The sequence below is a fragment of the Tachysurus fulvidraco genome, chromosome 7, assembly GCF_022655615.1.
Source record: "Tachysurus fulvidraco isolate hzauxx_2018 chromosome 7, HZAU_PFXX_2.0, whole genome shotgun sequence".
NCBI lineage: Eukaryota > Metazoa > Chordata > Actinopteri > Siluriformes > Bagridae > Tachysurus > Tachysurus fulvidraco.
The window spans coordinates 25,411,397-25,427,191 of NC_062524.1; the positions used below are offsets into that span (position 1 = coordinate 25,411,397).

At 42.7% G+C, this 15,795-nt stretch overlaps 2 protein-coding genes across 11 annotated transcripts; one reads left to right on the forward strand and one right to left on the reverse strand.

Moving 5' to 3' along the window:
- Positions 1-223: 223 nt before the first annotated feature.
- dctn1a (dynactin 1a) lies at positions 224-15,670 on the reverse strand. Of its 9 annotated transcripts, XM_027157994.2 has the most exons (31): positions 15,516-15,670; positions 11,144-11,392; positions 10,910-10,991; positions 10,392-10,435; positions 10,225-10,311; positions 10,032-10,049; positions 9,130-9,153; positions 8,895-8,948; positions 8,274-8,438; positions 7,908-8,105; positions 7,540-7,744; positions 7,327-7,405; positions 7,057-7,216; positions 6,808-6,912; positions 6,069-6,260; positions 5,841-5,957; positions 5,608-5,760; positions 5,311-5,471; positions 5,038-5,206; positions 4,885-4,953; positions 4,350-4,562; positions 4,088-4,249; positions 3,863-3,994; positions 3,634-3,759; positions 3,394-3,536; positions 3,119-3,285; positions 2,875-3,005; positions 2,397-2,589; positions 1,563-1,636; positions 1,379-1,468; positions 224-1,157 (listed from the first exon to the last, which is right to left on the reverse strand). In XM_027157994.2, exons 2-31 carry the CDS (start codon positions 11,366-11,368, stop codon positions 1,020-1,022), a joined length of 3,876 nt encoding a protein of 1,291 aa, XP_027013795.2. In that variant the 5' UTR covers positions 11,369-11,392; positions 15,516-15,670; the 3' UTR covers positions 224-1,019. The 9 variants fall into 9 exon arrangements, with proteins under 9 accessions (XP_027013795.2, XP_027013799.2, XP_027013796.2 ...); XM_027157998.2 differs by lacking the exon at positions 10,225-10,311; XM_027157995.2 differs by lacking the exon at positions 10,032-10,049.
- LOC125145215 (salivary glue protein Sgs-3-like) lies at positions 12,970-15,522 on the forward strand. 2 transcript variants are annotated; one of them, XR_007143543.1, is made up of 2 exons: positions 12,970-13,291; positions 14,712-15,522. XR_007143543.1 is itself a non-coding variant. In XM_047816457.1 (2 exons), exons 1-2 carry the CDS (start codon positions 14,505-14,507, stop codon positions 15,390-15,392), a joined length of 756 nt encoding a protein of 251 aa, XP_047672413.1. In that variant the 5' UTR covers positions 14,337-14,504; the 3' UTR covers positions 15,393-15,522. The 2 variants fall into 2 exon arrangements, 1 of the variants encoding a protein (XP_047672413.1); XM_047816457.1 differs by lacking the exon at positions 12,970-13,291 and adding an exon at positions 14,337-14,579.
- Positions 15,671-15,795: the final 125 nt, after the last annotated feature.

A 15,795-nucleotide genomic window follows, 5' to 3' on the forward strand; every position in this document is an offset into this window, starting at 1 on the left:
AGGGTGTGAACAATCTTCCTTCTTTACCAGCAACAGACATTTAAATAAACAATAATAGAGCCAAAGACATTGTAGCATGTGTTAGTGAGAGCGCTGCGTTCGTTACATCCCATAATGATCTGGCAGATTTCTTGTCTTAATAATTGACGAGCAAGAATTTAGAAAATCGCCTGGTATTGATTTGGTCCTTTCTGTGTGCTAAAGAGAAATACAAGTGAACAAATTCTTTTCTTTTTTTTAATCAGCATCTTAAACAGTTAATTTAGTGTTCCTCTTTATTTATGAAGAACTGAAAGGGAACAAAAGGAAGCAGGATGCTTGCGATTATTAATGACAAATCGGTATTCGGATAGCACTTGGCTCTGGTATTAAGATCGTATCAAAATATGTGAATACTATTCTAAAGTGAGCGAGCATTTTAAAAAGGCGTGATATTCAGAATTACTAACAGACACAAACATTTGCATAAATCTGCATATACTTTGTTTTCATGTAACTTGCATTCAGAATTACAACCATGAATAAACTACAGACCGCTTTTACCCATCTAGATTCACTTATTCGATATTTTGTCGCTTAAATCTAAACCAGATTTCATTTGTTTCTTAACGACTCATGTTAAAAATTGCATAATGATCTCTGAATACTCTGTATTCGAGGAGAAAACGACGTCCAAAGTCGTCAGAGCGGGTAAGAAGTAGGAATACTTTATAGTGGTAGTGTTTTAACAAATTTGCAATTTCATTTGACTTTGAGGTACAAATTGAAATCGTTCAAAAAAATAACGACGGAGTACAAAATGAACGGTTTGTACGAGCCGAGCCTGAACGTCCTCAGACCTTGAATAACCTGAAGCTATTGAACAGAGGTGATTCTCTTTGGTTTGGAAAGACAGAAGAAGTATGAAAGCCTGGACTGAAGTTCCTGAGAGAAAACAGGAAGTGCTGCGAAAGGGTGCCTCTGATAGGTAGAGAAGTTTTTTTTTTTCTTGACTGAGTTGTTCCAAAGAAATGAAGTGATTAGGTCATGAGGAGCTGGTGCACGTGCTGAAGCTGATGCTGCGACAGGACCAGAGAGTGGGTTTGTTCTTTACCGCGAGCACAAGGGATCATCACTTTACCTACCAGAACGGTGCCGTACTTCTTCTCCCCTTCCGCCTGGAAGACAGAAATTTACACCTAGACATCAAGTCTATTATGGAAATAATATAAGCCTGACTTAACAGATACAGATATAGATTTTTAATGTACATTCTCTACATTTTGTTTTCTGTCTGTATGGATACGTGACTAAATATAGTACGAGATTCTTTTCGCAACGATCATCAGAAGAGAACAGAACAAGTGCTGCGCTGATATACAAGTGTGTGTGGTCTCACCTTGATGAACGTGGATGAAGGGAACGTGGCGAAATCAGAGCGAACTCGAGCTCCCACCTGTTGGCTTACTACATGCTCTGATACTTCATTCTGAGATGGTGAAAGAAACAAAAACAATATAATTAATATAAGAATAAAGAAAATTGTAAGTGCAACTGAACATTATTATTATTTGTGTGTTTACCTTTAGTTTGTCTAGTGCATCACTCAGAGACTGCAGTCTAGCCGTCTGCTCTAACAGTTGAGCGCTGGCACTTACTGCGGTATGAGAGATAAACACAAAGTTAGTGTTTACACTCTCTCTCAACACAAAAAAAAAAAAAAAAAAAGACAAAAAAAAAATAAAAAAGTATGAATAAGATTAAAAAAAATAAAAAAAAAAAAAAAAAAAAAAAAAATAAAAAAATAAAAAAAATATAATAAATAAAAAAATAATTTAATATAAAAAAGAAAGAAAAAAAAAAAAAATAAATTAAAAAAATAAATAAATAGAAAAATAAAGAAATATAAAAAAATAAATAAAAAAATAACAAAATGAAAGAAATAAAAGAAAAAAAATAAAAAAAATTAAAAAAAAAATAAAAAATATAAAAAAATAAATAAATAAATAAAAAAAATAAATAAATAAAAAAATAAAAAAATAAAAAAAAAAAAAATAAATAAATAAAAAATAATCAAAATAACAAAAAATAAACATAACAAAAAATAAAACTAAAAAACTCAATCAATAAAACACTCACCCTCACACACACTCACCCTCACACACACTCACCCTCACACACACTCACCCTCACACACACTCAAACACTCACACACTCAAACACTCACACACTCAAACACTCACACACTCAAACACTCACACACTCAAACACTCACACACTCAAACACTCACACACTCAAACACTCACACACTCACACTCAAACACACACTCAAACACACACACACATACACACACACACATACACACACACACATACACACACACACACACACACACACACACACACACACACTCACCAGGTGTTTTTCCTGTGATATCCACCACTTTGACACCGGCGCTCATTTTGAGCAGGTTGCTCAGCAGCAGGTCCGTTCTCCGGTACAGAGTTCCAGAAATACCATCATTCAGTGAACCGTCCTTCATCACACCAGTCATGTTGGGCACGCTCAAAGGAGGAAGAGACGCCAGCTGAGTCTTCATCTTCTCAGCCTGGATTCATCGGTTACGGTGAACATTAAGATGACAATGACTCTCTGTTTCAGTAGTTCTTTGATAACCATTAGTCAAAAATTGTTTATTCAATCGTCCATGAGTCTAAAAATTCTTAGATTGATTTTTGTAAGATTCGACAATTTGTTTACCATTTTTCTGATTCCTATTTGATGTTAGATTTTAGGATTCTATGACAATCCTAAGTTATTAAGTCGGGGTTTTGACAATTGATTCATATGATTCCTTGAATAAAACCTATTATGCTTGTCCTGTGTTGTTCACCTTGAGTCTGTAGTTTTCATTCTTCAGGTGTTTGATTGCAAGCCTCTGAACATCCATTTGTTGCTTCAGAAGAGGAGAATCCACCACTTGCACGGTACCTGGTACACTCGCGATACCGGACACTACGCCTCCTGAGCACACAAACACTCATCACCGCTATGCAGAATTATTATAACCAATAATAATAATAAAAAAAGAAAGATTCATAATAAACATTAAGCCCAAGCGCCACAGCGTGTGTCACCTGTATTGCCCCCTGTGACAATGGAGGCGATGCCAGATGCTGGTGTTCCACGCAGCCCTTCGATAGTCATCCGTGATTGGCTGTTGAGCCTCTGTTTAAGCTCTGCCTTCTCTGCCTCCAACTGGTCAATATCAGCCTGCAGTGCATCCATGGTTTCCTCAAACTCTCTGTACGTGCACACACACAAATAACTCACTTACTGTACGTTATAGATGACAAAAGACATCCACACATGCACATGTTCACACACACACACACACACACACAGAACACACTTCTCTTTTTTCTTCAGCAGTGCGTTTGTCTCGTCTAGTTTGGTCTGGATCTTCTCCACTCTTTCGTCTGCATCTTTAGTAGACGTGTCCAACTTCTTCTCCAGCAAACTCAGACGCACGTTTGCCTCACTTAACTCCTCCCCCTGAAAGAGATACGATGTGATGGGAGTCTCTCGTTCTCCATTTAAGCTATTAATCTAAGTTAGAGTCAGTTACTTGACTCAGGGTTTTGTATCTTACCTTGATCTTCAGGGACTTCTTAAGTTCTTTAATGACTGTCTCTCTGTCCTCCAGTTTAAGGCCGAGTCCTTCAGCATCTGTGATCTCGGCTCTCAGAGCAGTGGAACGCAACTCTACAGGAGGAGTCTGTAACACATGCATAAATATACACATGCAGATTAAGATTAGGGGCATGTTTTCTTCAAAGTTCTATTCACCTGTAAGGTCTACAAAAGACTCTGTATCTCACCACACGTTGCGGTTTCTCCGAATCATACTCTCCTTCTTGCATGGCAGTGGCCATCTTGTTCATGGTTGCTATGACGCCGGCGCAAGACTGGTGCAGGCACTCGCGCAGGTTCTGTCCGTGAGGGCCGTAAATCTATGCAAAGGCGCACACGCTTTGTTACGGAAATACTCGAACCTCTCGTGTCTGTTCGTTTCCAGTGTCATATGAAGAAAAGTGTGCGATTACCTGCTCCAATGCTTTAAAGATTTCATCCTGGAGCGTGTGTGCGCTGAGCCCCTCCTGCTCTGAAAGGGTAGCAATGAGCTGAGCTCCTGTTGCTGCTGTCTCCTGGAGCACTGCAACTACACAACTCAGCTGCTTCCTGCTTTCCGCCAGGGCCTCGCCCACCTGCAAACACACAAATATGAATTAAAACACACACTGATACGACTAAAGGCACTTATATCTGGATCTGTACATGTACACACACACACACACACACACACACCTGAGGAGAGTAAGAGAGTGCGGCAGGTATCCCGGGAGCATCAGTCCCAGGCATCCTCCTGCGGATTTTCTTACAGAACTGATGAATGTCTCCACAGGAAGTCTCCAGGTCCTTCAGCAGCACCATAAACTCCGCCCCTTCTTGCCCAGGTTGCAGGAAGGAACGTAGGCGCCCAAGCTCTGCCCCCATACAGTCCAGGGCACTCTGGACAAACTAAAGGGAGAAACACAGAATCCATCTTTATGGTGCTGTACTCAAGCTGTCATTTCTCTGGCGTGAAGGTGTAGCAGATGATGTTTTGACATTACAACCTACTGTATATCCAGCACGTCATACAATTTTCTCTCATTTTATACAACTGAGGAATTGATCGATTGAGGGTTAAGGTCCTTGCTTAGGTGCTCGGCAGGGGCAGCTTGGTAGACCTGGGGTTTTTAGTCCAATGCCTTAACCACTGGACGTCCCCTTATCTACCCTATACGTGTTAGTGAATGTGTGATTACAGAATGTTTAGTTCCGGTCAGTCTGTGTTTACCTTGATGTGATCTGCCAGCTGCACGGTGCAGTCTTCGGGTTGGTCGGCCAGGTGGATGCTGTACAGATGCTAGGAAAAAAATAAAAAATAATTCATGAAAGATTGAACGGTCACATCCAGTTTTCAATCAGAATTTTCTGGTAGTATATGTACCTGGTAGTATTTGATGGCCTTGGTAAGAGGCTCCACTTGCACCGTCTCATCTAGCTGATCTTTATGCAGTAGCTCGATGAGGAAGTCGAGAGAGCGCTCGTGTACGCTCATTTCAGAGTGCAGAGTCCCCATCCGCTTAAACACATCCACGCTGCACTGGTTTAGTGCCCTGAGAGCAGAAGAGAAAAAAACAGACAGGGAAAATTTGATGCATTTCTTTTTCTTTCTTTATGTAGTTTTGTTTCCCGGTGTTTGTATGTAGGTGACACGTACTGCTCGTATTTGTGCAGTGTAGCCTGTAGCATTGTGAGGGAATACACAATGCCCGAGGCGAAGCTAAGCTGCTCCCCAGCTGATCCACGTAGCCCACTGCGCTCTGTAATGTTCTCGTTTAGTTCAAACTTCTCCTCAGCCTGCTTACTGATTAACTCTGCCTGCGGAAGCACAAAGAAAATAATATTCAGATCGGCGTTTTGCTGCTCCAATGAGTGGTGAGAACATTCCTGTGCTTAATTCTCCAGTATTCCTGGTGATTATCTAGAGCCAAAGACTCCTACACTGCTGTAGTACCTTACAGATGAGTCTGGGGATGAGTAGCAGCACCAGGATGCAGTCATGATCTCCTCCGTGCCTCAAGAAGGAGTCGGGCATGAATGACGTAAGCAGTGACACTTGTCTGTTCGCCTGCTGGACCTCCATCTTACGCAGCTCCATCTCAATGGCCTACACAGGAAAACATACACAGATATAGCTGTGCAACTTTTACACTGATGAGTATAATGGATCTACAGAAGAAGAACTACCTTGGCATAAGCTTTGGTCTCAGCGAATTTGATTTTGAAGTCAAAAAGCTCAGCGGGAGGCTGCTGGAGCTGCTCGGCAGTGGCACTCTGCTGATTGGTCAGCTCTCGGTTTACTTCCTGTTTTTGAGAGGAGAAAGCGGCGAAGAGAAATTTACAGTCTAGTAGGTTAGTCACACAGCACTGATGTTCTTTCAGCTGTCTATCTATTGGTTTTGCCCCATGTCTGACCTGTAGGTGAGTAGTGAGTTCCCTGTATTTGTTGATGGTCTGCTGATAATCAGCTACAGTCTCCTGAGCTGCTTCCACTCTCTTGTTGGCTTCACGGACTCGAGCTCCTGCCAAGTCCAACTGCTCGCGCAGCTCAAGCTCCGTTTCTCGCGCATTCTCCTGCAGCTCATCGTTCATCTCATTTATTGCTTCCTGGAGAACCAAGTTTCATGGGTCAGAATAAAATCATAGGAGAGTAGAAGAAGGTCTAACATGTTTGTATTTTCATTGTTATTTTATTTTAGATCGTGTATGGCCGGTATCTCAGTTCCATTCATTCATTCATTCATTCACTACCGCTTATCCGAACTTCTCGGGTCACGGGGAGCCTGGGCCTACCTCAGGCGTCATCGGGCATCGAGGCAGGATACACCCTGGACGGAGTGCCAACCCATCACAGGGCACACACACTCTCATTCACTCACACACTACGGACAATTTTCCAGAGATGCCAATCAACCTACCATGCATGTCTTTGGACCGGGGGAGGAAACCGGAGTACCCGGAGGAAACCCCCGAGGCACGGGGAGAACATGCACACTCCACACACACAAGGCGGGGGCGGGAATCGAACCCCCAACCCTTTAGGTGTGAGGCGAACGTGCTAACCACTAAGCCACCGTGCCCCTTATCTCAGTTCCATCTGGCGGATATATTTCAATAAGTCTGTGTTAGTATCGGTACGTTGTAGTCGTCTTACCAAATCAATGACGGTCTCTCTGAGCTCTCTCACTTTCTCCTCCAGATCCAGATTTCTCTCAGTCAGAGTTTCCACCATCTCTTCTGCTCCCAGTGCGGCATCCACCTAGGACATGACAAGTTCCACGTGACCTAAACTGCATAAATGAACCCAAGTGCGTTGTTGTCTTCTTTGCAATTGAAAATACTCTTTTACAGTACACTGCTGTGCACGTTACAGACCGAGCTGGCTGTTCGTCTTTTATCTGACCTGCTCTTTAAGCTCATCGATCGTGGCCTCGGCCTGCTTCATCTCCTCTTGTAGTTTCTGCTTCTGCACTCGCAGCGTCTCAAGCTCAGAGTTCTTCTTCTCCATCTGCTTCTGCAGCTTCACGTGCTCCTGCTTCTCAGATGATGACAGGTCACGCATCCTGGGTACAAAGCCAACAAGCAGCTGTTAGACTAAAACGATCGAGCACAAGAGCCCGAAGCTTTTATGCTTATGCTTGCAGCTCTGCTAAATGTTAATACTAACTAATACCTGACCAGCGCCTCTTTCAGTCGTGCATTCTGCTCCTCCAGCTGTTTCACCTGATAACTGGAAGCCGCACCGTCGGAACCTGCGCACGAAGGAAAATAAAGACATGAGTGTCGAATCGAGTCTGAGAGTGTTTTATGGAATCGGTTTTCACACAACACTCCATTACGAGTGCTAGATCGATTTAAAAAGCACAAGTCAGAGTGTGTGTCCCACCTTTTTCTTCAATCTCATGTTTAAGGATCTCCAGGTCCATGGTTAACTCCTCCACTTTCTCCTTCAGACTCTCCACCTCTTGCTGCAGAGACTCCGCCCTTTCCTCGGCCATTTCTTTATCCAGAGTGGCCATCTCGATCGCGTCTGCCGTGTCTGCCATCTCTTCCATGTAACGGTCTTTAGCTTCATGAGCCTCACGTGCTTCCTGCACACGTTACACGCAACGTTAGAAAACAAAGCAAGCAACAGTGTAAATTTAATGTGTGTGTGTATATATATTTAATATTATTTAATAATATATATATGTGTGTGTGTGTGTGTGTGTGTGTGTGTGTGTGTGTGTGTGTGTGTGTGTGTGCACGCCGGACCTTCTTGGCTTCTTTGAGTTGTTTCTGCAGCTCGTTCTGCTGCTCCTGCATTTTGCTCTTCCACTCCTGCAGCTGCTCCAGCTGGATTTTGTGCTTCTCGAGTTCCTTCAGCTTTGCTTTGTCCTCTGTCCGCTTCATACGGAGCGTCTCCAACTTCTCCTCCAAATCCTTCACCTGACCACGCAGAGCTTCCTCCTCCTGAGACGGACAGAGAATCGGACGACTCGTCAGACTTTAACTCACAAATATAAAGACCGTGTTTTTAAAAGAACCGACTTGCAAATTAAAATGAACGTGTATAAGAGTAAAAGAAGACAGAATGAAAGAAATTATTATCATTATAGTATTTATTTATTTCAGTCTCACTTTGCTGGAGATAGATGGAGCAGGGCTGCTGGGCAGCTCACTAGAGGTCCTGCTGGGCTGTGGCATCATGGGAGCCCCCAGTGCAGTCTGGGAAGGAGCGGCCTGGTCGCTCTCCACCAAGACTGATCCTGATAGATCAGATCCAGCAACAGAGGGACGGCCAGTCTGTACAAATAGGAGAAAACGAGACAGAAGGATAGGGAGTGAAAGAGGGATAGAGACAGAGAGAGAGACAAGCAATAAAAAGAGAGGGAGTAAATATATGCTTGTGCCGCATTTCATTAGGAAAAAAAACAAAAAATATCATTTTTCTACTCAGTATACAAGCAGTTTAAACCCACGTCCATGAGATATCAGTCCTCTGTGTTTATTACAGGATGAAGTCCATAGTGCAGAGAGAGAAAAAAACAGAGGAAAACCCAAATATTCCATGTGAAGAGACTGACTTTTCCTGAGAAGTCAGATTCACCGACCGTGCTCAACAAGATGAAGCTCAGTCATGAGAGGGGACGCTGGGATTTAAATGATTTCCTGAACATTTAGAAACTAGTCTTTTTTGCAGCACCTCCAGGACTGGGCTGTACCACCACAATGAGGGTGATATAGAGCTTTGGGACATACCATTACAAGGGAGGGGAGGGAGCTGGAGTAGGAGAGTCGTCCCAGAGTATTCCACTGTACGTGAATACAGAGCGAATATATTAGCTTGTACACTCGGAGTGTTTATAATCTACACAGACCGGTTAACTTTGAGTGAGTGTGTGACTGCGCTAACAGTGACCACGGTGAAAGACGTGCGTTTGTGAATTACTGCAGAAACGACATTTCCCAGAATCCCTTGCTTGTTCATGCTCACCTTGGCGCTACGGCGCACGACGGCCTGGAGGAAACGACATCGGGGGGGAAGAGAGAGAAGTAGGAGGGGTAGGGGTGAGATTGAGAGAGAGAGAGAGAGAGAGAGAGAGAGAGAGGTCAGGATGATAGAGAAAAAAGAAAGAACGGGGAGAGAGAGAGAGAGAGAGAGAGAGAGAGAGAGAGAGAGAAATAGGAGGGGGAAAGTAGGAAGGGAAAGAGAAGTTAGGATGATGAAGAAAAAAAGAAAGGAGAGACAGAGCAAGAGAGAGAGAGATGGGAGGGGGGAAAAGGAAGGAAGGAGAGGTTAAGATGATGAAAGGAGAGAGAGAGAGCGCAAGAGAGAGAAATGAGAGGGGAAAAGAAGGATGGAAAGGAGAGAGGTTAGGATGATGAAGGAAAAAAGAAAGGAAAGAGTGAGAGAGAGAAAGAAATGAAAGATGCCAGGATGATGAAAGAAAGGACAAATGAAAAAGAGTTGAGAGGGATTTCAAAAAGCAGAAACACACAGAAATGAGCATCAACTGCATTCTCAGAAACGATCAACATGATCATCAGCACTATAAATATTCTCTGTAGCCTACATCTGAGTTTTATTTATTTATTTATTTATTTATTTATCAATCAATCATCAACAATATTGTGTAACATCCCAGTGAAAAAAAATGGGTTCTGACCAAATGTCATCAATCCACAGGGTGATGAGTGTGTCGCTGTAATGAAAACACGACTGTGAATGTAACAAGACCCAATGTGACTGGACAGGAAGAAAGAAAAAAAAAAAAAAGAGAGAGAGAGAAATAAAAAAGACAATGCATGAGAGTCATGGATTCATTCCATGGTGACGAAGCCAAGTGAGATGACACCAAAACACCGGTGAACACGAAACACTTAAAACATCTGTACCTTCTTTGTAGTTGGAGTCTTTAACGTCATGTTAGCAAATAAACACACACATAAATACAAGAGAGAGCAGATCTTCTGTCAGTGTACGTGCTAATAAATAAACAGAAGGGAGACGAACCAGAGAGAAAAATACACCAGACAACGTGTTTTAATAAATAACGCTGAAAGGCAAAACAGATCAAACTCAATAGACCTTTTCTACCGATGGTGATCCGAAGGAGGTTCTGTTCGTCTTATAAAGACCTTTTAAAGCTGAACGATTGATCGCATGATAAAACATCTGAAACATGAAGAATTCATTCTTTTTCATTACAGCTAGTTCAGTCAAACCACTGAAGGGATTAAATAAAGGAAACAAACCTGTCTGCTTCCTTTTCCAGGTGTTTCTGCAATTTCCGAAACAGCTGGGGGGAAAAACAACAACACAAATTTAATATCATATTATAATAAAATGATTTTATTATATATATATATATATATATATATATATATATATATATATATATATATATATATATATATATATATATATTTTTTAAGGATCAGGGATATATATATATTTTAATTATATATATATATATATATATATATATATATATATATATATTTTTTTTTTTTTAAGGATCAGGGATATATATATATATATATATATATATATATATATATAATTAAAAATTATTTGTAACTTTTTTATAAAAGTATTCTTGTGTTATGGTGAACACAGCGCCTCCACCTGGCCATTCTCCTAAATACAACAGAAATGGCCCAATCATTCCTTTCACTCTGATAGTCTTAATTCTATTCATGCTGATATTTCTTTACGTTTCTATTTGTGCCACTGTCCTTAAAACTGTCAGAGTCAGAAGCAGAGGTCGTACCTTTCCGAGGCACTTTGGCGATGCCTGACTCGGGCGTGTCAGGTGAAGTAGCTGAGCTTCCTCCGTCTTCAATCAGCTGGATCTGAGGACACGGACATACGAAAGAGACTATGATAAAATCACTGAGCGTTTTGATATTTTACATCATCATTTATACCCAACAGTTATGTAGAGCCATTTACAGCTCTCTCTCTCTCTCTCTCTCTCTCTCTCTCTCTCTGTGTGTGTTCTGACCTGAGACTGGCGGACGAATATCCCATGATTCTCCTTGCAGGTGAAGTAGGCCTTGCCCTGCACAGTGCCATCGTTTTTGCCCTTTGGCTCGTCCAGGATGACGCCGACCCATTTCCCTGAGGCGAAGAGTGTTGCACCAACGTATGCCACAGTGCCACGCTGTCCTTTACCAATCACCTCCACCAGAGAGCCCACCTTCACTGGCTTCCCTCCATCTGAACTCATCCTCGCTATCACTCCACTTGACAGCTGGTGAGGAGGGAGAGAGGGAGAAGGAGGGAGAGGCCTTAGTGGCATAGAAAGAAATTAAAACAAAACTGTGTGTGTGTGTGTGTGTGTGTGTGTGTGTGTGTGTATGTGTGTGAGTGTGTGTGTGTGTGTGTGTATGTGTGTGAGTGTGTAAGTATGTGTGTGTGTGTGTGTAAGTATGTGTGTGTGTGTGTGTAAGTATGTGTGTGTGTGTGTGTGTGTGTGTGTGTGAGTGTGTAAGTATGTGTGTGTGTATGTGTGTGTGTGTGTGTGTAAGTATGTGTGTGTGTGTGTGTGTGTGTGTGTGTGTGTGTGTGTGTGTGTGTGAGTGAGAGAGTGTGTGCGTGTGTCCCTCCAGGGCTAAACGTCTTCTGCACATCACATGTCTTTAGTACATGACCAGGCTGTTTCCTTTCTTTTTTACATCAGACTGAGAAACAGATGAACATAAAATATTTGTATATCAAACACAAAATTTATTCTAAACTATACGGCAATGGAGGGGATTTACAGCGAAGACGGAACAGCTCAAGGCTCGCGTTACGGTGAGGCTATAAAAATACATCAAATCTGTTTATAGTTGTGGGTAAAGAGCAGGTCGACACAGTGATACAGAATTAGTGTAAAAAAATGAATCGTCTCTAAATCCATTAGAGTAAAGAGAAGTATTTATACCCTGTTCACTCACCCTGGGTGTACACGAGCTTCTCCTTGCCATAGACATCCTGCTGTGTGTCTTTAGAACGTAATGTGGGTTTATAAAAGTCTTAAATAAGAGCTCAGCAAACAGGGAGGAGTGAGCAGGACTCTCTCACCACAGGACAATCAAAGGGGGACGGATTCATTATTATTATTATTATTATTATTATTATGACTGCAGTTTTTTTCAGTCGCTAACAAGCGTTTGTCCAAACAGTTGTCACATTTTTAACACAATTAGCACAGCATCGGTCTTTTGTGGCCATACCATTCACACATTTCATGTCATTTTCACACAATATGCAAACAGTGAACACATTTCCACAATGCTTACATTTTCTTAACAGACAAGCTATACTGTAGCTCCCAACAAAATTATAGATTGTATTTGTAGTATTCACGAATGTTAACACACAACATCCCACAATAGTAAAAAACAATATTCCAAACCTTAGATACAATATAAAAACCTCTGCTTCTGCAATGATATCAGTTCAAAAACAATATATCTCTCAGCTGATAATAAACAAACAATTGAATAATTGACACACAGCTGATTTATGTTGGGTGAATTGGGCCAACCACAGCTGAGCACAGTCTGGCTTAGACTCAGTGGCAGGGGTTCATTTTTTTCTATTACTATAAAATGAGGACTTTGAGGAGAGATGCTTTTGGAAACAGAAACAGGAAAAAAAAACACTGTAATGTCTGGACGTGGAAGAGGAAGAGCAAGGGGCCCAGGGAGAAGACCAGCTCCAGTGAGAGATGCAGGGCCAGGGAGAGGTGCAGGAGGAGGTGCAGTAGGAGGTGCAGTGGGAGATGCAGTGGGAGGTGCAGTGGGAGGTGCAGTGGGAGGTGCAGTGAGAGGTGCAGTGGGGGGTGCAGTGAGAGGTGCAGTGAGAGGTGCAGTGAGAGGTGCAGTGAGAGGTGCAGGGGGAGGTGTAGGGGGAGGTGCAGTGGGAGGTGCAGGGGGAGGAAGAGGAGCAGGCCCAAGGAGAGGGCAAGGTAGAGGTGTAAGAATGTGTGGTGGTGGCATTCCAAGGGCTGCAAGAACAGTAGTCAGTGATGAAATTCGTGCCACTATCATTGACCATGTAATCAACACGGTCTCTCACTAAGAGAGGCTGGTGAAAGACTGCAACCCAATTTGAGGCGGTCAACGGTTGCCTCCATTATTCGCATCTTTCAACAAACCAACAGGTAAGTATTGCGTTTACATTTACAGCATTTGGCAGACGCCCTTATCCAGAGCGACATACAGAAGTGCTTAAATCTCTAGCATTGAATACATTAATGCTGGTTCACTAGGTTACATACTTAAGATACCATGAGTTTAAAACATTTGTTCAAAGTTACAATGAAAAAGTGTCAAAGGGGTTTTTTTTTTAATGCAAAAGATAAGGAAATAAGTGCTAGTTGAAGTGTTTCCTGAATAAGCCGCTTGAAAATAGCCAGTGACTCAGCTGTCCGGACCTCAAGGGGAAGTTCATTCCACCACCTTGGTGCCAGAACAGAGAAGAGTCTAGTAGTATACTTGCCTCTTACCCTGAGAGATGGTGGGACCAGTCGAGCAGTGCTGGTAGATCGGAGGTTGCGGGGTGCAGTGCGAGGAATGATGAGGGCTTTGAGGTAAAAGGGAGCTGGTTTGTTTTTGGCTTTGTAGGCCAGCATCAGTGTTTTGAATCGGATGCGTGCAGCTACCGGAAGCCAGTGGAGGGATCGCAGCAGCGGGGTGGTATGAGAGAACTTTGGCAGGTTGAAAACAAGCCAGGCAGCTGCATTTTGGATCATTTGCAGAGGATGGATTGTGTTCATAGGTAGACCTGCCATCAGCGCATTGCAGTAATCCAGTCTAGAAATGACACGAGACTGAACAAGTACCTGAGCAGTCTGTGTGGACAAAAATGGCCGAATCCTTCTAATGTTGTAGAGAAGAAACCGACATGAGCGAGTCACATTAGCAACATGAGAGGAAAAGGACAGTTGCTTGTCCATGGTTACCCCAAGGTTGCGAGCTGTGGCTGAAGGGGAGATCAGATCGTTGTGCAAAGATATAGCAAGATCATGACCTGGGGATAAATCACCTGGGATGAACAGCAGGTCAGTTTTGCTAGGATTGAGCTTATACATGGATTGTTATATTCTCACTTGACATGTCAATAAGGTCATACAGTAATGCATATGTTGATTTTTTCACCTCCAAAGAATGCAACATCTTCCACCCTCTGGGGGAAGAGGAAAGCTCCTCAGTAATGATCAAGAGCTTGCCATTGTAGAAACGGTCGTTGCAAATAATGCAATAAAACTGCATGAAATTAAAACTACAATTGTGGAGGACCATGAGATATTTGGCAATATAGAAAGCATCAGCCTCACAACCATTACATGGACATTGTCCAAACACAGAGCGCAGATGAAGCAGCTCTACACTGTTCCCTTTGAGAGGAACAGTGAGAGAGTCGAGGAGCTACGACGACAATATGTCCAGGTATAGTGTATATTCAATTCAATGTCCAGTTCTATAAGCTCTGCACTTGTACAGTAGGTAACCTACACAGTAATAGGTTACAGTACAATATGGTATACAGTAATGACATGATGCACATAAACTTTGTTTCAGACAGAATTGAAGGCCAACCAGGACTCTCATGAATTCATTTACATAGATGAGGCAGGATTCAATCTATCCAAAAGGCGTCGACGTGGACGAAATATAATTGGAAAAAGGGCCACAGTTTATGTGCCAGGACAGAGAGGGGCAAGCATTACCATGTGTGCAAGACCCGATGTCCCACTGTACAAGACCCGATGTCCCACTACACAAGACCCGATGTCCCACTACACAAGACCCGATGTCCCAACTACACAAGACCCGATGTCCCAACTACACAAGACCCGATGTCCCAACTACACAAGACCCGATGTCCCAACTACACAAGACGCGATGTCCCACTACACAAGACCCGATGTCCCACTACACAAGACCCGATGTCCCACTACACAAGACCCGATGTCCCACTACACAAGACCCGATGTCCCAACTACACAAGACCCGATGTCCCAACTACACAAGACCCGATGTCCCAACTACACAAGACCCGATGTCCCACTTCACAAGACGCGATGTCCCACTACACAAGACCCGATGTCCCACTACACAAGACCCGATGTCCCACTACACAAGACCCGATGTCCCACTACACAAGACCCGATGTCCCACTTCACAAGACCCGATGTCCCACTACACAAGACCCGATGTCCCACTACACAAGACCCGATGCTCCATTTCTTATTAGAATAGTGTTTTGTTGCTAATGCTAACGCTAATGCTAGCTTGCTAACGTTGCTAGCTTCACAATATTCACTACAGCTTTCTTAGTACGATTTGTCCACTAAAAAAAACAGTTAATTCTTCAATCCTTACCTGATAATTATGCTGAAAATCTGTTTATTCCAGGAAAGTGTGCAGTTTAAATCATTTGCTTGTTCAAGACAATAATAAAGCTCCAACTCAGAGAGGTGCCGGAAACAAACAGACGGAGACATTCTCTGTGTCAAGGCTGCGCAATAATTATGCAGGTCGCTGTGCGCCATTGTTCTTAGATATTGACATACGGCAACACGTCCGCCATATTGAAAAGGTCATTTTTTATAAATATTTACATATTTATTATTTTGCTCTATTGAGACACGCCGGTCCGCCC

What these genes read in the sequence shown, in the direction of transcription:
- dctn1a (XM_027157994.2), bottom strand. Translation starts at nt 11,368, where the DNA reads ATGAGTTCAGATGGAGGGAAGCCAGTGAAGGTGGGCTCTCTGGTGGAG. An exon ending in AACTCAAAGAAGCCAAGAAG is followed by an intron (nt 7,745 to 7,907) that starts GTCCGGCGTGCA and finishes TAACGTGTGCAG; the next exon opens with GAAGCACGTGAGGCTCATGA. An exon ending in CTGCTGAAGAAAAAAGAGAA is followed by an intron (nt 3,286 to 3,393) that starts GTGTGTTCTGTG and finishes GTGCACGTACAG; the next exon opens with AGAGTTTGAGGAAACCATGG.
- LOC125145215 (XM_047816457.1), top strand. Translation starts at nt 14,505, where the DNA reads ATGAAGCAGCTCTACACTGTTCCCTTTGAGAGGAACAGTGAGAGAGTC. An exon ending in TACGACGACAATATGTCCAG is followed by an intron (nt 14,580 to 14,711) that starts GTATAGTGTATA and finishes ACTTTGTTTCAG; the next exon opens with ACAGAATTGAAGGCCAACCA.